We start from the raw sequence: 14,854 nt of genomic DNA, 5'->3' as shown, positions 1-14,854 counted from the left end.
GCTGGGGGCTGTGACGCGTTTCTCATCTTGTCATCAGGTTTCATATCTGTAGTTTAATCACTCTCATCATCATCAACTTCATCATCGCTGGTGAATGATTTACGACCTCTTTTTCTCATCTCCGTTGAGCCGTTCACCCCTCAGACTGAACATCATGTCCAACAACATCTTCCCCGTCGTACACACTCAGCTCTGGAAAGACAGACAAGCACCCGCAAAATACACAGCTCCCCGACCATCCACAAACGAGCCCACATCAACGCGAGTATCATGCGGTTGCCGCACCAGCAATGCCGACCTAGCAGCGTGGTGTGCCCTGCACAGCGAAGAAATCCACACCGAGAGCCACGAGCAGGACCTGTCCTCGCCGACTGACGTCGAGGCCAGCAGAGCAGAGGGGCCGAGGTCACGACCCTCTCAGGATGCCCTGCTGGAAGGCGGACAGAGTGCGTTTTGCCCGCTGGAAAAGGCGTTTGACTGCGTAGGCGTGACGGACACTGAGCGGGAGTATCTGTATAGGAGGCTGTTTGAGGGCATGGAGGAGCAGCGGCGGGATAGGAAGCCCCGGGAGTTGCCGGATGAGGTGCCTGTGTTTACGGGCACAGAGGAGGAGAAGGATAGGCAGTTTCGGGATTGGGTTTGGCATGAGTTTAATGGGTGGGTTGAGTTTATGTATCCTGATGGGAGTCGAGGTGAGTGATGGTGATGGTGAATGAGAGTGAGAGTGAGAGTGAAAATGGCGCTAGGATATGGATTGAATTTGCACTTGGATATGGATGGACATGGATATCAAGATGAATGGAAAATTGTAGCGTGATTATGATGGTACTGGATAGTTAGGGTTACGAAATCTATGAGTGGTAACCATCCTGGTGATGGTCTGGTTTGCGTATTTGCAACAAATGGGCACTGTGGTGAGAATGTGCTTACGTAGTTTTTGTCTCTTGACATCAGCTTGTGTCAGGAGTGTGCAGAAAGGCGGGCTATAGTACTGGGTGCCCTGTCAGTGTGAGTATCAATATTTCCCAATGTAATTGTTTGCACTGACAAACAAATATTAAACCCTACATGTACAGTACATATGTACCGCAGTGAATATTCCATGCAGATGTGGCAGTTGAGAATTGGGCTTCACTGCCACTGCAAACAAAGTGCAGCTGAGTGCATGTCTGGTGGGGTCAACGGCGCCATGCCAATCTCTTCTCCAACCCAATTCAGCAAGTGCGACCATGCTTCTCGCCCCAGACAACTGTTCAGGCACTGCACAGCCACGACTGCACCTCTGTAGTGACGTACATGCCTTGTTCTTGCAACAAACAAACTCAAGTCAACTCTCCTCGCCTTTGTCTTTTTAACCCTTCATTCTATCCTTTCAACATTCTTGACAGAACAATTCATCACTACTGCACCGCACTCAGAGTCCTCTGCGGCCTGAAATTGCGTATCAGGGCATTCGCCGCCACGGTCACACATCAACAAGTTGACACAACACCACTCACAAGTCCGATACTACATCTCGCCAGCCCAGGCTGTCGACAGAAGCAATGTGTTTCGGAGGCAAGAGCGAAAAGGACCATGACCCGGCACCGAGACCGGTTCAGCAGCCGATCCAGCAGCAGCCGCAGCCGCAACAACAGCATCCAGAGGACGTGAAGAATCCTTCATGGAATCCTTATGAGCCAGCCGCATCGTCATCATCAAACCAGCAAAACTATGCTCCTCCCTGTGTTCCGCCGCCGTCTCACCAAAAGGGCGATTATGATCCTCCAGCGGGACCTCCTCCATCTCATCAACAACAGTACGCTCCTCCCACAGGACCACCGCCCGGCCAGCAACAATATGCTGCGCCGCCTGGACCACCGCCATCTCACCACCAGAGTGAATACGCACCTCCGGCGGGACCGCCCCCAGGCCACAGGGACGAATACGCACCGCCGCCTGGTCCACCTCCTTCAAATCTAGATTGGGCAGTGCCACCTCCAGAGGCTCCTCCGTCCCAGAAGAAACCTGATCATGACTGGCAAGCCGCCGTCCCTGATACGTCGCTCTTCCCACCGCCTCCCGCCATCTTCAGCGGCTACGATTATTCACCCGCCAACAATGCCACTGAGGAAGAAGCCGAAGCCGGTGAGGCATGGTGTGCCCAGTATCCCCTTACCCAGCCTATGTATCTCGATGATGCTGGTAAAACTGCCCTTCAGGCGAACAACTTCCGCCTGATGGAGCCTGTTGGTTTCAATGGTCAACTCAACTGGCTAGCCCCTGGCCACTGGGAAGGATCGACAGCAAAGAACGCCCCTGATAGATGTATCATTGGATACCCGCCGCTCTATGTTGTCAATGAGCATGATCCAACGCGATATGGCCGACCCAAGACCATCTACTACGAAGTCAAGATTCGCCCCAACAGCAAAAACAACAATATTGCTATGGGTTTCACAGCTCTCCCCTATCCTTCCTTCCGTCTCCCTGGTTGGCATCGTGGCAGTCTGGGCGTCCATGGAGACGATGGACACAAGTATATCAATGACAGATGGGGCGGCAAAGATTTCACCTATCAATTCGGAAAGGGCGAGACCTTGGGCATCGGAATGACATTCAAGCCGACGGGCACAGCCCGCCCAGAAGTGTCTATATTCTTCACACGGGATGGAGTTCACGCTGGTGGTTGGAACCTACATGAGGAGACGGATGCCGAGCAGGATTTGCCAGTGACTGGTTTGGAAGGGTTCCACGACTTGAGCTGTGCTGTGGGCTCCTTTGATAGTGTGAACTTTGAGGTTATTTTTGATCCCGCCAAGTGGAGGTATAACCCTATGTAAGGAATAAGGAATAGATGGAGACTAGATTAGAAGTATCCAGCGATCTAAGCGTATAAGAAATGCATTTTTGAGATATTCATGAAGATTGACTTAAACGTGCAAAGAGAAGACAACAATGGATGATCCGGCTGCTTCCCCAGACATTTATGCATCTAGCCACAACAGTCTAGATCCGCTTTGATGCAACCCCACATGGTCCGTGCCAGTTGCCAGACAGTCCCAGTCCCTGTCCCGCATGCCAAAAACGCGACATTCGCATCTGACACTGGATCTGATTCTTCGTCACAGCTCCCTCCAGCTTGAGATAGCCTCACGCACACCGCTTCACAATGGAGGTGGATAGCGAAAACGACCTTCTGAGCAAGGTCGCAGCAGGCGGACTAGTTGACGAGTAAGCATCATATTCTTGACCCTACCCGATGTCGGCTCAATCCCGGTCTTGTTGGATGCTAATGACGAGAGCAGTGGCACATGGCCAGCTATTCGCGGCGATATCATCACCCGCTTAGACAAGGTACGATTTCCATGGAGCCTATACGAAATTCCAATCACCATGTCTCTGCAAAGAAGCTGACAATGGTGCAGATTGCCCACGACGACTTCCCTATACCGAATCTTCCACCACCGCCACCGCCTCTGGAGAGCCGCTTGCTCTCCCCTCTCCCCTCATCACCACTAGAACACACTTCATCGCAGGAGGCGAACAAGGAGAATGCCCCTGCAGAAAAACCAGCCGAGCCCAAGCCCCTCGCGCCGGGCGAACTGCCCAAACAAATCGACGACATGTTGACGGACATCAAGACGCACCTCCAGACGTTTGAGAACTATGCGCCGCACACGATCCAGCGACTCGTAGAGCTGACGCTGAAACCGACGGCACACTACAAAGCCCTAGCATCATACCTACATGCCGTGGACCGCGTCGTCCGAGTCACCTCCGGCACGAACGTCTTCCCCCTTCCCCCAGCCATCCCCGACATGTCGAGCATAGAATTAAACGGCGACGACAAAGATCCCGCCAGCGCCGTATCGTGGGGTAACTCTACCGTCGCGGGACTCGGCACCGACGAAGCACTGGGGGGCGCGCTCCTAACTCCCATCCCGTGGCTCACGCGGCGAAGCCCCGAAAGCAACGGCGACACACCCTCTGCAGGGGCACAAATCCACAGCGAAAGCACCGAGACAATCGACGGGCCAAACGGCATGGGGAGAATCGAAACCGTATCAGTTAGTGTCAACGGCATTCCCTCGACAGGACATACGCGAGGTGTCACGCAGGGGGAACTTCTGCGCCAGGAGCAGCGTGCGGGCGTCGTCCCCGTCAGCCAGCTGAATAGGAATCAGGAGTCGCCGAATCAGGAAGAAGGGGAGATGCACGAGGAAGAAGAAGAGGTGCCTCATGCGCGGGGACCAGAGGAGATTGGCGTGGGTGACACTGGTCCTCAGGGTGTAACGACGAGTTACATGGGCGAAGATGGGGTGTTGATGCAGGGGATTGATGTGGAGGCCGCGGTTGGTAGGAGACACGACGACGAGGAGCATCCTCAGGAGAGTAAGAAGGACGACGACGCAAGTAGCACGTCTAGTACTGAGAGTGCGGGGACGAAACGCGAAGCAGAGCAGGAATTAGAGGGTGAACCAGCGAAAAAGGTCAAAGAAGATGGTGATGAATCGCAGGATGTAGCTGTGGAGGAGGCGCCGGCTCCAGAAACGAAACAGGATACAGAGACGAGTTCGAGTGGAAATGTGACAGCCCAAGAAGCAGAAAGCTCTAAAGGGGAGAAGGATGAAGCCCCAGGTGACAAGGAGGGAAGTGCCTAGGAGGCGACTTTGGTCATGGCTAACGGCAGGGCTTGAACGATGATGCGGAGGGTGTAGAAACTGACCTTATGATATACTTTTGGTCTCTGGTGATACCACGATGGATGGATTGGTAGACAGCATGGATGCCGGTGAAGGGAGAGTGGTGGAATATGAACATGGATTATTGTATCAAGGCGCTTGCTTGCTGGCGTTGGACGGGACACGGATTAGGATCATCAGAATTCACTTGTATTGTACTTGTACTTGCATATGTACATGTATAACCTTTACTTTGGTTTCGTGCGTAAATCCGACTGTAGATTACACTTCATAACAACCTACAAAGCACGTCCACTTGTAACAACGCCTAACGCCCAGCCCAATAATCAATGCACAATGCCTTGCTGAATAATTCCAAGCCGCTAGAATATTTTGGTAATGCTCTCCCTTACAATGACACTGTTCTGCGTGGCATCCCTCTTCACGCGGAAAAAACTATCGCAGAAATCGCTACATCGCATGTGTCGTAAGAAGTCCTCGTCGTGCGTAATCACAATGAGTTGGAAATTACTCTGCGCCTGTCTCGTCTTGATAATCATGTGCAGAGACTCTGCTAGACTCTTGATGTTGTCACGGTCCAAGTTTGTAGTTGGTTCGTCGAGGGCAATCAGGCCACAGTTCACGCCGAAGGATTCCGCGAGCGCGAGACGGATGATGATGCTCGCCAGGACCTTTTGGCCTGCCGAGCAGCGGCCGCGCATGTCCATCTCCGTGTCTTGCTTGACCATGCAGAGGCGGTAGTTGTAGTTGCGTTTGCCGGAAGTGGATTCGTTGTCGGAACGAATGAGAATGGTGTCGATGTCGGTGCCCTGGTATGTCGACTGCCAGAGCTCGCCGGCGATGCGGTTCACCTCTGCCATCTTCATGGAGTGGAACTGCATGACGGCCTTGTCGACGGCCGCTCCGCATTGCGCCAAATCTTCGATGGCGGCCTTGGTGGTTTCCACGCGGATATGAGCCTCGCGGTACTTTTGCTTGGCCCCTTTGTAGTCCATTTCCCATTCTTGCAGGAGTCTGCCGAGTTCTTCGTCTTTGGTCTTCATGGTGCCCATGACCGATCCTCGTTCTGCAAGCAAGCGGTTGGATTGGTTCTCGAGACTGCGTGCTTCGCTTTGCAGGCGCTCGTAATCTTCGTGAGCGTTACGATCCTCAAGCTCTTCAATCTCCCGTCGCAAAACCTCCAGCGTTCGCAGGTGTTTTCGGTAGTTCAGGTTATCGCTGATGTTCTTCTTCTTGCGGTCACCACTGTCAATGTCTTGCTTCAACTTGTTTGCTCGCACGGTCAGGTCTGCAATTTCCTTTTCGGTGTTGGCGATGGACTTTTCCAGTGCTGCTATTGCCCGCTGATTTGAAGCCAAGTTTGACGGCCCGCCGCGGTCATTGTAGTCCTGTATGTCGCTGTCGAGCATTTTAATTTCACTGACAGAGTTGGCTATGGCGTCTCGTTCATCGATAATTACCTGCTCCTTGCCGCGGCCCTTTCGAAGCGTTTCATCCCGAGCAGACCTGGCATCGACAATACTAGGTTCGATCTTCTCCAGCTCCTCGTCAGCTCGCTGAATGGTCTCCCGCTGATGAGCCATGTCGTCCTTGAGTGTCTGTATCTGGTTCTGGATATCATTCTTCTTGTCCAGTTGCCCGGCCGCACGTCCAATCTTGTTCCTGAGCTCGCTTCTTTCGAGCTCCAGAGAACTCAATTGGTCCTTCATGCGCTGTCTGTCCGTGGTAAGCTTCGTTATCCGGTTCTTCAACCCCCTCATTTGTTCTCCGATGCTAGCCTGCAGCTCATGTATTTCATCGGCACTTCGGGTGACTCCGCCAGACATTTGCTGTGACATTATGCGGTCCACCTGGCCTTCCGAGTCCTGAATATCCTTGACCAGCTGGGCCATGGTTGAAACTGTCTTGGACAAGTCATCCAAATCGCGAACCCGCTCATCCTCGCTAGCAACTCTAGATTCATGGTCTTCCAATTGTCGTTCAAGAGCATCATACTCGCTCTCGATCGTCTTGCACTCGTCACGAATAGATGGAAGCTCTGAAACGAGACGTTCGTGAGTGTCATAACTCGAACGAACTGAACGTAGTGATTCCAGACTAGCCATAGCCTCCTTGAGATCTTTCTCTACGTCAACCTTGCCCTTTGGATCAAGATTCTTCTCAATCTTTTTGCTCAGGCGGTCCAAGCTGGCACTTTGACTATCATCAAAGTGTCGTTCGCAGAGAAGACACTTCTTTTTGGATTCGAGCATTCGCTTGCACTTGTTGTAGTAATCGAAAAGGGCGTCAAACAGACTCAGTTCGTTTCGGAGATCCTCCACCTGCTGCTCTACTGACGCAACCTCTTCCGTATAATCGTCAATGGATGCGCCGTCTCGAACCTCGCGAAGGGCCGCCAGTACCTGTTGTTTGCACTTTTCCGCATCTCGAGTCTTGGATTCTTGGGATTCCCGAGCATTCTTGAGCTTATACTCCACCTTTTGCTGCTTCTGTTTGATTTGATCCAGACTCCTGCGAGCATCCTGGAGTGACTTATTCTGCTGGGCGAGAACAGTCTGGAATTTTGGTTCCAATGCGTCAGGTTCCCAATCACTGCCAATCGCCGCGGAAAGCTTGGGCCTCCAAGTATTAGTTAGCGTCTCAAGCTTGCGTTTCCTGTCGGCCACCTCCTTCTTTCTATAATCAAGCTGTGCCCTTTCGGATGCAAGACGAGTGCATTCAACAAGTTCCCGGCCCAATTTCTCGTTCTCATTCTCAAGCTGCCACAGCTTGTCATTTTCGTCGGATATTTGCTTGTCCCAATTGGACTTTTCCATCTCAGCTTGCGACCTGTCGAACCGCGCACCAATATCCTCGAGCTGACCCTCCAAGATGGCCTTGGCCCCTTCATCAACATCGATCAGACTGGCCTCGTTCTGCAGAATACCAGTGCGCTTTTCAATGGCTCCAATGCGTTGCTTTGCCGACACACGATCCTGAGTTCTGGCAGCTTTTCGGCCCTCCAAGTCCGTAATTACGCCAGTTGCCTTGTCAAGTTCTGCGGCGTTGTCTTTTTGTAAGCGCTCAAGATCCCGCTTTTTCTCGCTCAGAAGTTTTTGGATCCTTTCGTTGAATGATTTGACATGCTGTTCCGTCAGGTTCTCGTCAAAGCCTCGGAAGCCGTGCGTAGCTGCAGCTTCTTGTATCATCTCCATGCGAGCCTTGACTTGTCGCTCATATTTATCCTTATCCGACTGATGTTTTCCCTGTTCGGAGAGTTTCGTGGAAAGATTCTTGCGAGAGTCAACAAGTTCTTGTTGCAGTTCGCTATACTGCGACTTGTTTTGCTCGGCGTCCTCTCGGTATCGTTCCATGCTCTGTTCGTACTGAGAGAGTGCGGTCTCGAGGGATGCGTCATCATCGTGGAGCTCGTCAAACGTTTGTCTCAGTTCGTTTACGGCATCTTGACGGTATTCCAGCTGTTCCTTCTTGTTGCTGAGGTTTTGAACAATTTGAAGAAAACTGTTGGCTTGTTCATGTTTTTGGCGAATCTTCTCCTGAGTTTCCTGCATCTCAGTTGAGAGAGATTCGCACTTTTCTCGAGCATCCTCAATCTCGGCCTGCAAGCCAGTCATTCGCTTTTCAGCCCTCTCGCCACGGTCTTTATTTGTTTTGTTGTGCGCTTCATCATTTTGCAGCTTGCCCAATTGCTCAACATGCTTCTTGCGGAGCACCTTCAAATTGTCAATGGCCTTGGTGTACTTGAGGGCTTCGAAAATCTCGTCGAATCGCTTCTTCAGGGCAGCAGGTTCGCTTAGAGGCCACAGAGACTCATCTTGATGACAAAAGATGACTGCATCGAGAATGGCAGGCGAGACGCCAAGTCTCTCAGGAATCATTTCGTCAAGTTGCGCCTGTCTTGTAGAAGTAGTCGTTCGCTCGCCATTATTCACCACGACAAGTGAGCAATCTAGAGTTTTCTGGGACCGAGTCGTTTTCTTTACCGTCAGCTGCATGCTTCGCGTGGCAACATGTTGACGGTCGTTGATGGAGCGAAACTGTAATTTCACTTGGGCCATGACTTCCTTCTCGCCACAGAGCTAGAGAACATTAGCACATGCACGGTTCCAGTTTGTGATCTGACAAGGTCACAAAGGTTTGCGATGTTCTCTCTAGGGGAAAGGCTCTCTCACCTTGGGGTCATGAATAAATGCGCCGCCTTTGCTATTAGGCGGCAGCTCACCGGTGGTGGCATATTTGAGACACTCGATGATGGTGGTCTTTCCAGATCCATTGTACCCAACGATTAAGGTTAAGGGTGTATTGAATTGGATAGCCTCTCTAACCGACGGACTAAAAGATCGAACTCCAGAAATGGAGAGTTTGTCGATTCTCGACATGTTGGGCGATGTGAGGCATTGACCTGCAGCGTACAAGTGAATGCAGAATTCTGATTCACGATGTGAAGTTGACTTGGACGTCGAGCTGAGCCAACATTGAATCCACCAGTAAGCTGTCTGGGCGGACCTGGAGCTGGCATTAGAGGGACGCGCCAGGCAGAACGAGTCACGCGTTTTGGAGGGAGGAGCCGCTGCAGAGGGGAGCGTTCTCACGTGGTCAGCATTTCATCTCAGAGAGCAGACGCTGACAAGACCCTTGCGCCACGCCGCGTTGTGGCTAAGTTTCCTCCAATGCCAGCATTGAAGTCTGGTGCTTCCCTGTCCTGTCTGGTCCTCCCCGAAGACCAGCACCTTGGTTACGGAGCAGAGGTGACAATGTCGTAATTCCAGAGTCTGAAAATGCAAAGGCGAAAACGAAATGTCGGCCAACATGTCATTTTCTGCACAATGGAGAAACTGCGCTACCTGGGTCCCTAGGTAGTCGGGACCCTTCCTATTGGCATCTCTATTTGTTACACACAGCCCTGCATACCATGGAACAAAATCTGCTGAGAAGCTCTGCCATGTGTTTGACGCACCACCTCCCCCAGACAGCTATCGACGCCACAGGGCACAAGCAAGTCGGAGGTTTTACCCGTCTCTTTGTTGCCAGCGAACAACTCTAACCAAGCGGCTGGGTCCATGGAGAGTCGAGATTTGAGACGGGGTACGGAGTATTCATAAAGGTTCTTCTTGTTTGCAGGACACACTTCTTGGCAGCATGCTGCGGGGAATGGAAGGTGGGATGATGTCGAGTCGAGTCGATGACTGCAAGTTCAAGGAAGGCAGAAGTAAGTTGCTGGGGTTCATTTGGTGGCTTACCAGATGACAGACAGACAGGACCATTTCCAACTCCGATACCCTTAAGCCCCTGTCAAGGAGGGGTAAAGAGAGAAGTTGATTAATCTACTCGGTTTGTTCCCAGAGATGCGGTCAAGTCAATATGACTGGTGACATGTCAGCCTGTCAGTTTGGCGGCAATCTGCGCAGCGCAGTGACTGAGCTGGACAGGGTCTGGTGTTTGAGAAATGTCAAGCCAGGCGTTATTTGTACCTTGAGGTAGCCATGATGTACTTGGTCGACTGCATGTAGGTACATACCTAGGTACTTCTCTGGGCGCAATCTGGTCCCATCAGCGTTATTTCGCCAAAGTAGGTACTTGAGTAATGACAAGATATCCAAGAAGAAGCATTGAGAATGGACCCTTGGAGAAGGGTGGGTGGGTGGCCCAAGCTCCAGTTGTCTGCACTCTGATTCTCCAACTTCAATGTTGCAAGTTCCAAGTTCTGCTTCCTCGGCCGAACTAGATGAGCGGAGCGGGGCAAGTCAAGACGAGTCAAGTCTTGTCGCTTCGCACAAGTGGGTGATGTGGCCTTCAACATGGGCATTTCGCCTTTCCCCATGTTTGCTCATCGCAAATTTGAGTCGGAATCATTTTCGGTAGGCAGCTCTCTCTGTGAAGAGGGAGAAGATTGGAAAGATGGCTCGACTTCAAACTGCGACAGCCCACAGCTCCTGTCTGCTGAGTAGATGAATCCATGTCGGCTTGTATCAAATGTTTTGTCCATTGTCAGGCCCATGAGCCACTTTTCTGCATTTTTCAGGTCCTGCTTGTCCTGCTTGTCCCTTTTGCAGCCTCTGCAGCCTCTGTAGACCCTTGTGTTCCTGTGGCAGCCAATCCGCGATGCCTCATTTCGCCTCGAATGCATCCATTCACGTCCAGGTCCCCATGACCGTAAATGGTCCCGTCCCTTTGAAAACAGCCAGACACCAATTGGAGATGCTGGTCAACTTTTTTTTCTTTTTGTTTCTCAGTGCCAACAGTCAGCCTCACACCTCTAGTTTTTGGCCCGTCCCAACTCTGGGCCCTGGCTGGGACTCCCCTTGCCAAGCGCACTTCAGTCTGGTTTTCTGGCTTGTCTGGTTGGTGTGCTTCGAGTCTGTGCTACCCAGCCAAACCAGCTTACTAGGGATGATAGCTATGTCTATCAATTCCATCTCTGTCATGGGGTTTCACGCATAGGCAAAAGGGACATACCGAGGGCTCCGTCAAGGAAAACACAACTGGGCCAAGTTGATCGACATTGGCATGGCTGCGCTTTATTGGCAAACTCTCCGCTTTTCGCGGGCGTTTTGCTCCGAAACAGGTTCTCGCTTGCTGGAAGGTGAGATTGATGGAGATGCAGAACCACCAGACGCAACTAGAGCATACAGGACCGGAGAATTGCAGGACAGACCAGTTGAGTGGAAGCAGACTGAGAGACCCTGTTTCTGGCTGGCACTTGCCCTTGGCATGAAAGAACGCCTCCGCCCATGCAACATGCAAGCAACATGGTGCGGTCAGTCTGGTGCAGGTGTCCATTTCCATGCCTGTGGCAGTTGCAGCCTGGCATCAAAAATTGAGGCTAGCACAGGCGTCGGTTTGGTTTGGTTTGGTCTGGTACCTTAGGTACCTAGGTACTTGATCTCACTTGGCTTTGATTTGGCAGGCTACATGGGGCGACATGGAGCGACTTGCCATGGACCTGTAACCGCTTTGGGAACATTCTAGTTCAAGTGAATACACACCCACCCACCTTCCAAGGTTGCGTATGGAGTACTGGATTTCGTCCCTACGGAGTACCTTGCTTGACTTGACCTTACTTTATGGATTAGCCTGTCAGTCATATGTAATCGGTAATCTCTTTTCGGCATGCAATTCTTGTACAATAGCACACAGTCTGCCGCTCGGAATTCTTCTTCTTCTTTTGTATCCGGCCACTCTTGTTTTTTTTGTCCCTGTTGGATCGCTCGACGACGTCGATCCGCCCATCGCTTTCGTACCAACGTCAGACTTGACCATTTTACTTTCTTCCAGCAGCCTTAGCTCCGTACCTCTACCGACTGCGACCACCACGACCCGAAGTAATATTGAGCGCCGCTATCGACTCACATCAGCGCAATCTCGCCCTGCAAACCGCTGTAGGCTTCAGAATTCTAGGGCGCTCAGCCCGCTATGCTCACGCCACTGGCCTAGGTTCTGGCTCCAGACTCGCTCATCAATCGTTTTTTGCCTTCCAGACTGGACCACTGGACCAGACATCAGGCCAGACTCGACTTGATGAACTAGGCTTGTTACCACGGGAGCGGCTGATAAGTGCGTCTGGTCTTGATTGAGACAGCACATGAGCCATGGATCATGGACCGCCTCCACCTCCGCCTCCTGGCAATTTGTATGATTTCTCGACATTCACTTTGAATGACTTGCCAAATGCACAAAACTCTGAGGTTGGCAGTTACTTCCCATCTTCTTTTCCAAAACCCCGCTGCATGGGCAGTCTGAGCTGACAGAGTCCCCTCTTTTGTGCCACAGTTTTCCGCCGGAGTGCAACCCAACAACAACGACTTGATGTCCTTTTTCGATGATGGGGACATGATGGACACATTTGGCGGCATACCCATGAACATTGACTCGGGCATTGGCGCACCGGCCATGCCCGCAACCCAGCCAATACCTAGCCATGGGAGCAGCGACATTGCCATGACCAATACTCCCGATACTCAAGCTTCGAGCCAGCAGCAACCAAACGATCCACTAGCTACGACGGCCGAAAATGTGCCTGGAGCCGGTCCTCTCCCGCCTGGGTCTTTCGCGCAAATGAGCCTCACCGGCGCCGGCGGTAGTGGCGGTAGTGTGAGCACTGTGACCGACTTCACGAAACGAAGAAATTGGCCAGCAAAGGTAGTGGAGGAGTTGAGGGACTTTCTGCACATTCTCGACGCCAACGGACGAATCAAGTATGCATCCAAGAGCGTCCTGGCCCTCACCGGATATGCGGCCGGTGAGCTTCAAGATGTGTTTTTGAAGGATATGATTCATCCAGACGACCAGGGCGTTTTCGTTGCTGAGCTCAATGAATCGATCGCGTCCGGCAACCCTCTGCGAATGTTCTACAGAATCAAAACCAAGGGAGGCACGTACGTCATGCTTGAGACTATCGGTCATGCCCACATCGCGGCGGCGAGATTTGCGCCCAACCCCAACAACCAATCACCATTTTGCCAAGCCGTCTTCATGATGTCGAGAAAATACCCCACGAAGAATACTATTCTCCTCGACTCATTTTTGGAGCACAAAATGGAAAACGAGCGATTGCGGCGGCGCATTGCGGAGCTGCGGAGAGAAGAAGAAGCCGAAACGGAAGAGTCAAACCGACAATGGATGCAGAGTCAAGAGGGCCAATCTGATGTGACTCCGTCTGAGACGACGGCCGCATCCACCCCCTTCCTCCGCCACAACTCAGGGGGCGATATGCACGGGGATGGGTTCAACTCGGCGCTCACAAGAGAGAATCTTGAAGGTGTCGCGGCGAGCCGAAGCTCGGATTCCCTGGGGGATAAGATGGCCCGCTACGAAGGCAATACACACGCCGAGACAATAGAAATGCTGACCGGATTGCGGTATTTGGAAGGCGAGCGTAGTAGGGGTATTACGACTGGCGGTAGCAGCCCGACACTCATCAGGGGCGATGCCGGCATTGCGATTCCCATCGATCGAGATGCTAGAGCAGGGGAGAAGAAGAAGAAATTGAAGACGGCAGAGGAATACGTCTGCACGGATTGCGGTATGTTTACCCGCGTGGAATTCGCAATATGGACTCTTCGACCATGTCGTGCTCCAAACCAAAACCAACATGGCCGGCCTCCTTTCGTAGGTACTAACTGACTGCAGGAACTCTGGACTCGCCCGAATGGCGAAAGGGACCTAATGGACCGAAGACACTTTGCAATGCCTGTGGCTTGCGATGGGCCAAGAAAGAAAAGAAGCGGCACAGTGTATCGCAAAAGGGGCCGATGGTGGACCAAACCATGGGGTAGCGTTTCGGCCAAAGACTAATAGAATTCGATCTGAGGCGAGAGTTGAGCATGGCACGGCGTCACTCGGAAGGATTTTGGGCCATTGATGCGGGATTCGTTCCCGGCAGCGGATTTGGCCGGCGTTTGGGGGACGACATTTTCTTGAAGGACACGAATTTTGTACGAACTTTGTTGGCAACGACATACGAAAACGGCCACAGCTTTATTGATTTACTGATTTATCTCGTTTGTTTCGTTTTACTGATTTCCATATTGGGGCATGGCTCGGACTAGATGATGGTATATACAGTGTTGGTTGACGTTTGATGCGTAGCTGGTTTTAGCCACGACGCATCACTGGTTCGATTTGGGAAGTTGTATGATGGACATGATGATACCTGAGCGGAGTAACAAAATGAAAGAGGCACAGTACACGGCGTGGACTCTTTGACTTTTTTTTTTTTTTTTTTTTTTTTTTTTTTTTTTTTTTGCCGAGCTGTTTATTTGGGTTTATACTTTCATAGCGAAGGGACTTGATTATACGTATATGATGAATCAAATCAAGGAAAATACAATACACATACTAAACATGATTCCATGCAGCGTGACCCTCAGTAGAACTTGGTTGAGGAAGTAAATTTTGGGAATTGTATCAGGGCTAAGGGTAATTGGCGTGGCACCAGCATCCGAAGTACCTTGAGAGGTGCGGAACTTGTCGCGCTGATGAGTTGCCAAGCTCCTGATGTATGAAGCTTTCCGAGATAACCGAATTTCTGGGTCCCGCGAGAAGGGGCATGGGCTAAAAGGTCGAGAAAAGTAGCTTTAGGAACCCGAAATATTGAATTTTGATTCAAAGGCTTTCTGCGAGTACACGTCATGAAGACGAAGGGACTTGCCCAACGCCACAGATGCATC

General features: G+C 51.6%; 5 protein-coding genes across 5 annotated transcripts; 4 read left to right on the top strand and 1 right to left on the bottom strand.

Moving 5' to 3' along the window:
• Window positions 1-154: 154 nt before the first annotated feature.
• On the top strand, window positions 155-700 carry VFPPC_13676 (hypothetical protein; the record flags this gene model as incomplete). The annotated part of the gene is made up of 1 exon (XM_018291450.1): window positions 155-700. The coding sequence occupies one exon, from the start codon at window positions 155-157 to the stop codon at window positions 698-700; it is 546 nt and encodes a 181-aa protein (XP_018145262.1).
• Window positions 701-1,544: 844 nt separating this feature from the next.
• VFPPC_13675 (SPRY domain-containing protein) lies at window positions 1,545-2,822 on the top strand (the record flags this gene model as incomplete). The annotated part of the gene is made up of 1 exon (XM_018291449.1): window positions 1,545-2,822. One exon carries the CDS (start codon window positions 1,545-1,547, stop codon window positions 2,820-2,822), a length of 1,278 nt encoding a protein of 425 aa, XP_018145261.1.
• Window positions 2,823-3,151: 329 nt separating this feature from the next.
• Window positions 3,152-4,643, top strand: VFPPC_04647 (protein phosphatase 4 core regulatory subunit R2; the record flags this gene model as incomplete). Its single annotated transcript, XM_018283968.1, has 3 exons — window positions 3,152-3,213; window positions 3,288-3,336; window positions 3,408-4,643. The coding sequence occupies 3 exons, from the start codon at window positions 3,152-3,154 to the stop codon at window positions 4,641-4,643; spliced, it is 1,347 nt and encodes a 448-aa protein (XP_018145260.1).
• Window positions 4,644-5,047: 404 nt separating this feature from the next.
• Window positions 5,048-9,064, bottom strand: VFPPC_04646 (DNA repair protein Rad50; the record flags this gene model as incomplete). The annotated part of the gene is made up of 2 exons (XM_018283967.1): window positions 5,048-8,764; window positions 8,858-9,064. The coding sequence occupies 2 exons, from the start codon at window positions 9,062-9,064 to the stop codon at window positions 5,048-5,050; spliced, it is 3,924 nt and encodes a 1,307-aa protein (XP_018145259.1).
• Window positions 9,065-12,274: 3,210 nt separating this feature from the next.
• On the top strand, window positions 12,275-13,960 carry VFPPC_04645 (Cutinase palindrome-binding protein; the record flags this gene model as incomplete). The annotated part of the gene is made up of 3 exons (XM_018283966.1): window positions 12,275-12,370; window positions 12,456-13,707; window positions 13,815-13,960. The coding sequence occupies 3 exons, from the start codon at window positions 12,275-12,277 to the stop codon at window positions 13,958-13,960; spliced, it is 1,494 nt and encodes a 497-aa protein (XP_018145258.1).
• Window positions 13,961-14,854: the final 894 nt, after the last annotated feature.

This window comes from Pochonia chlamydosporia, chromosome 3, assembly GCF_001653235.2.
Source record: "Pochonia chlamydosporia 170 chromosome 3, whole genome shotgun sequence".
NCBI classification, from domain to species: Eukaryota; Fungi; Ascomycota; class Sordariomycetes; order Hypocreales; family Clavicipitaceae; genus Pochonia; species Pochonia chlamydosporia.
The sequence above is the reverse complement of the archived record's forward strand: the minus strand, read 5'-3'. Positions and strand labels throughout refer to the sequence as shown.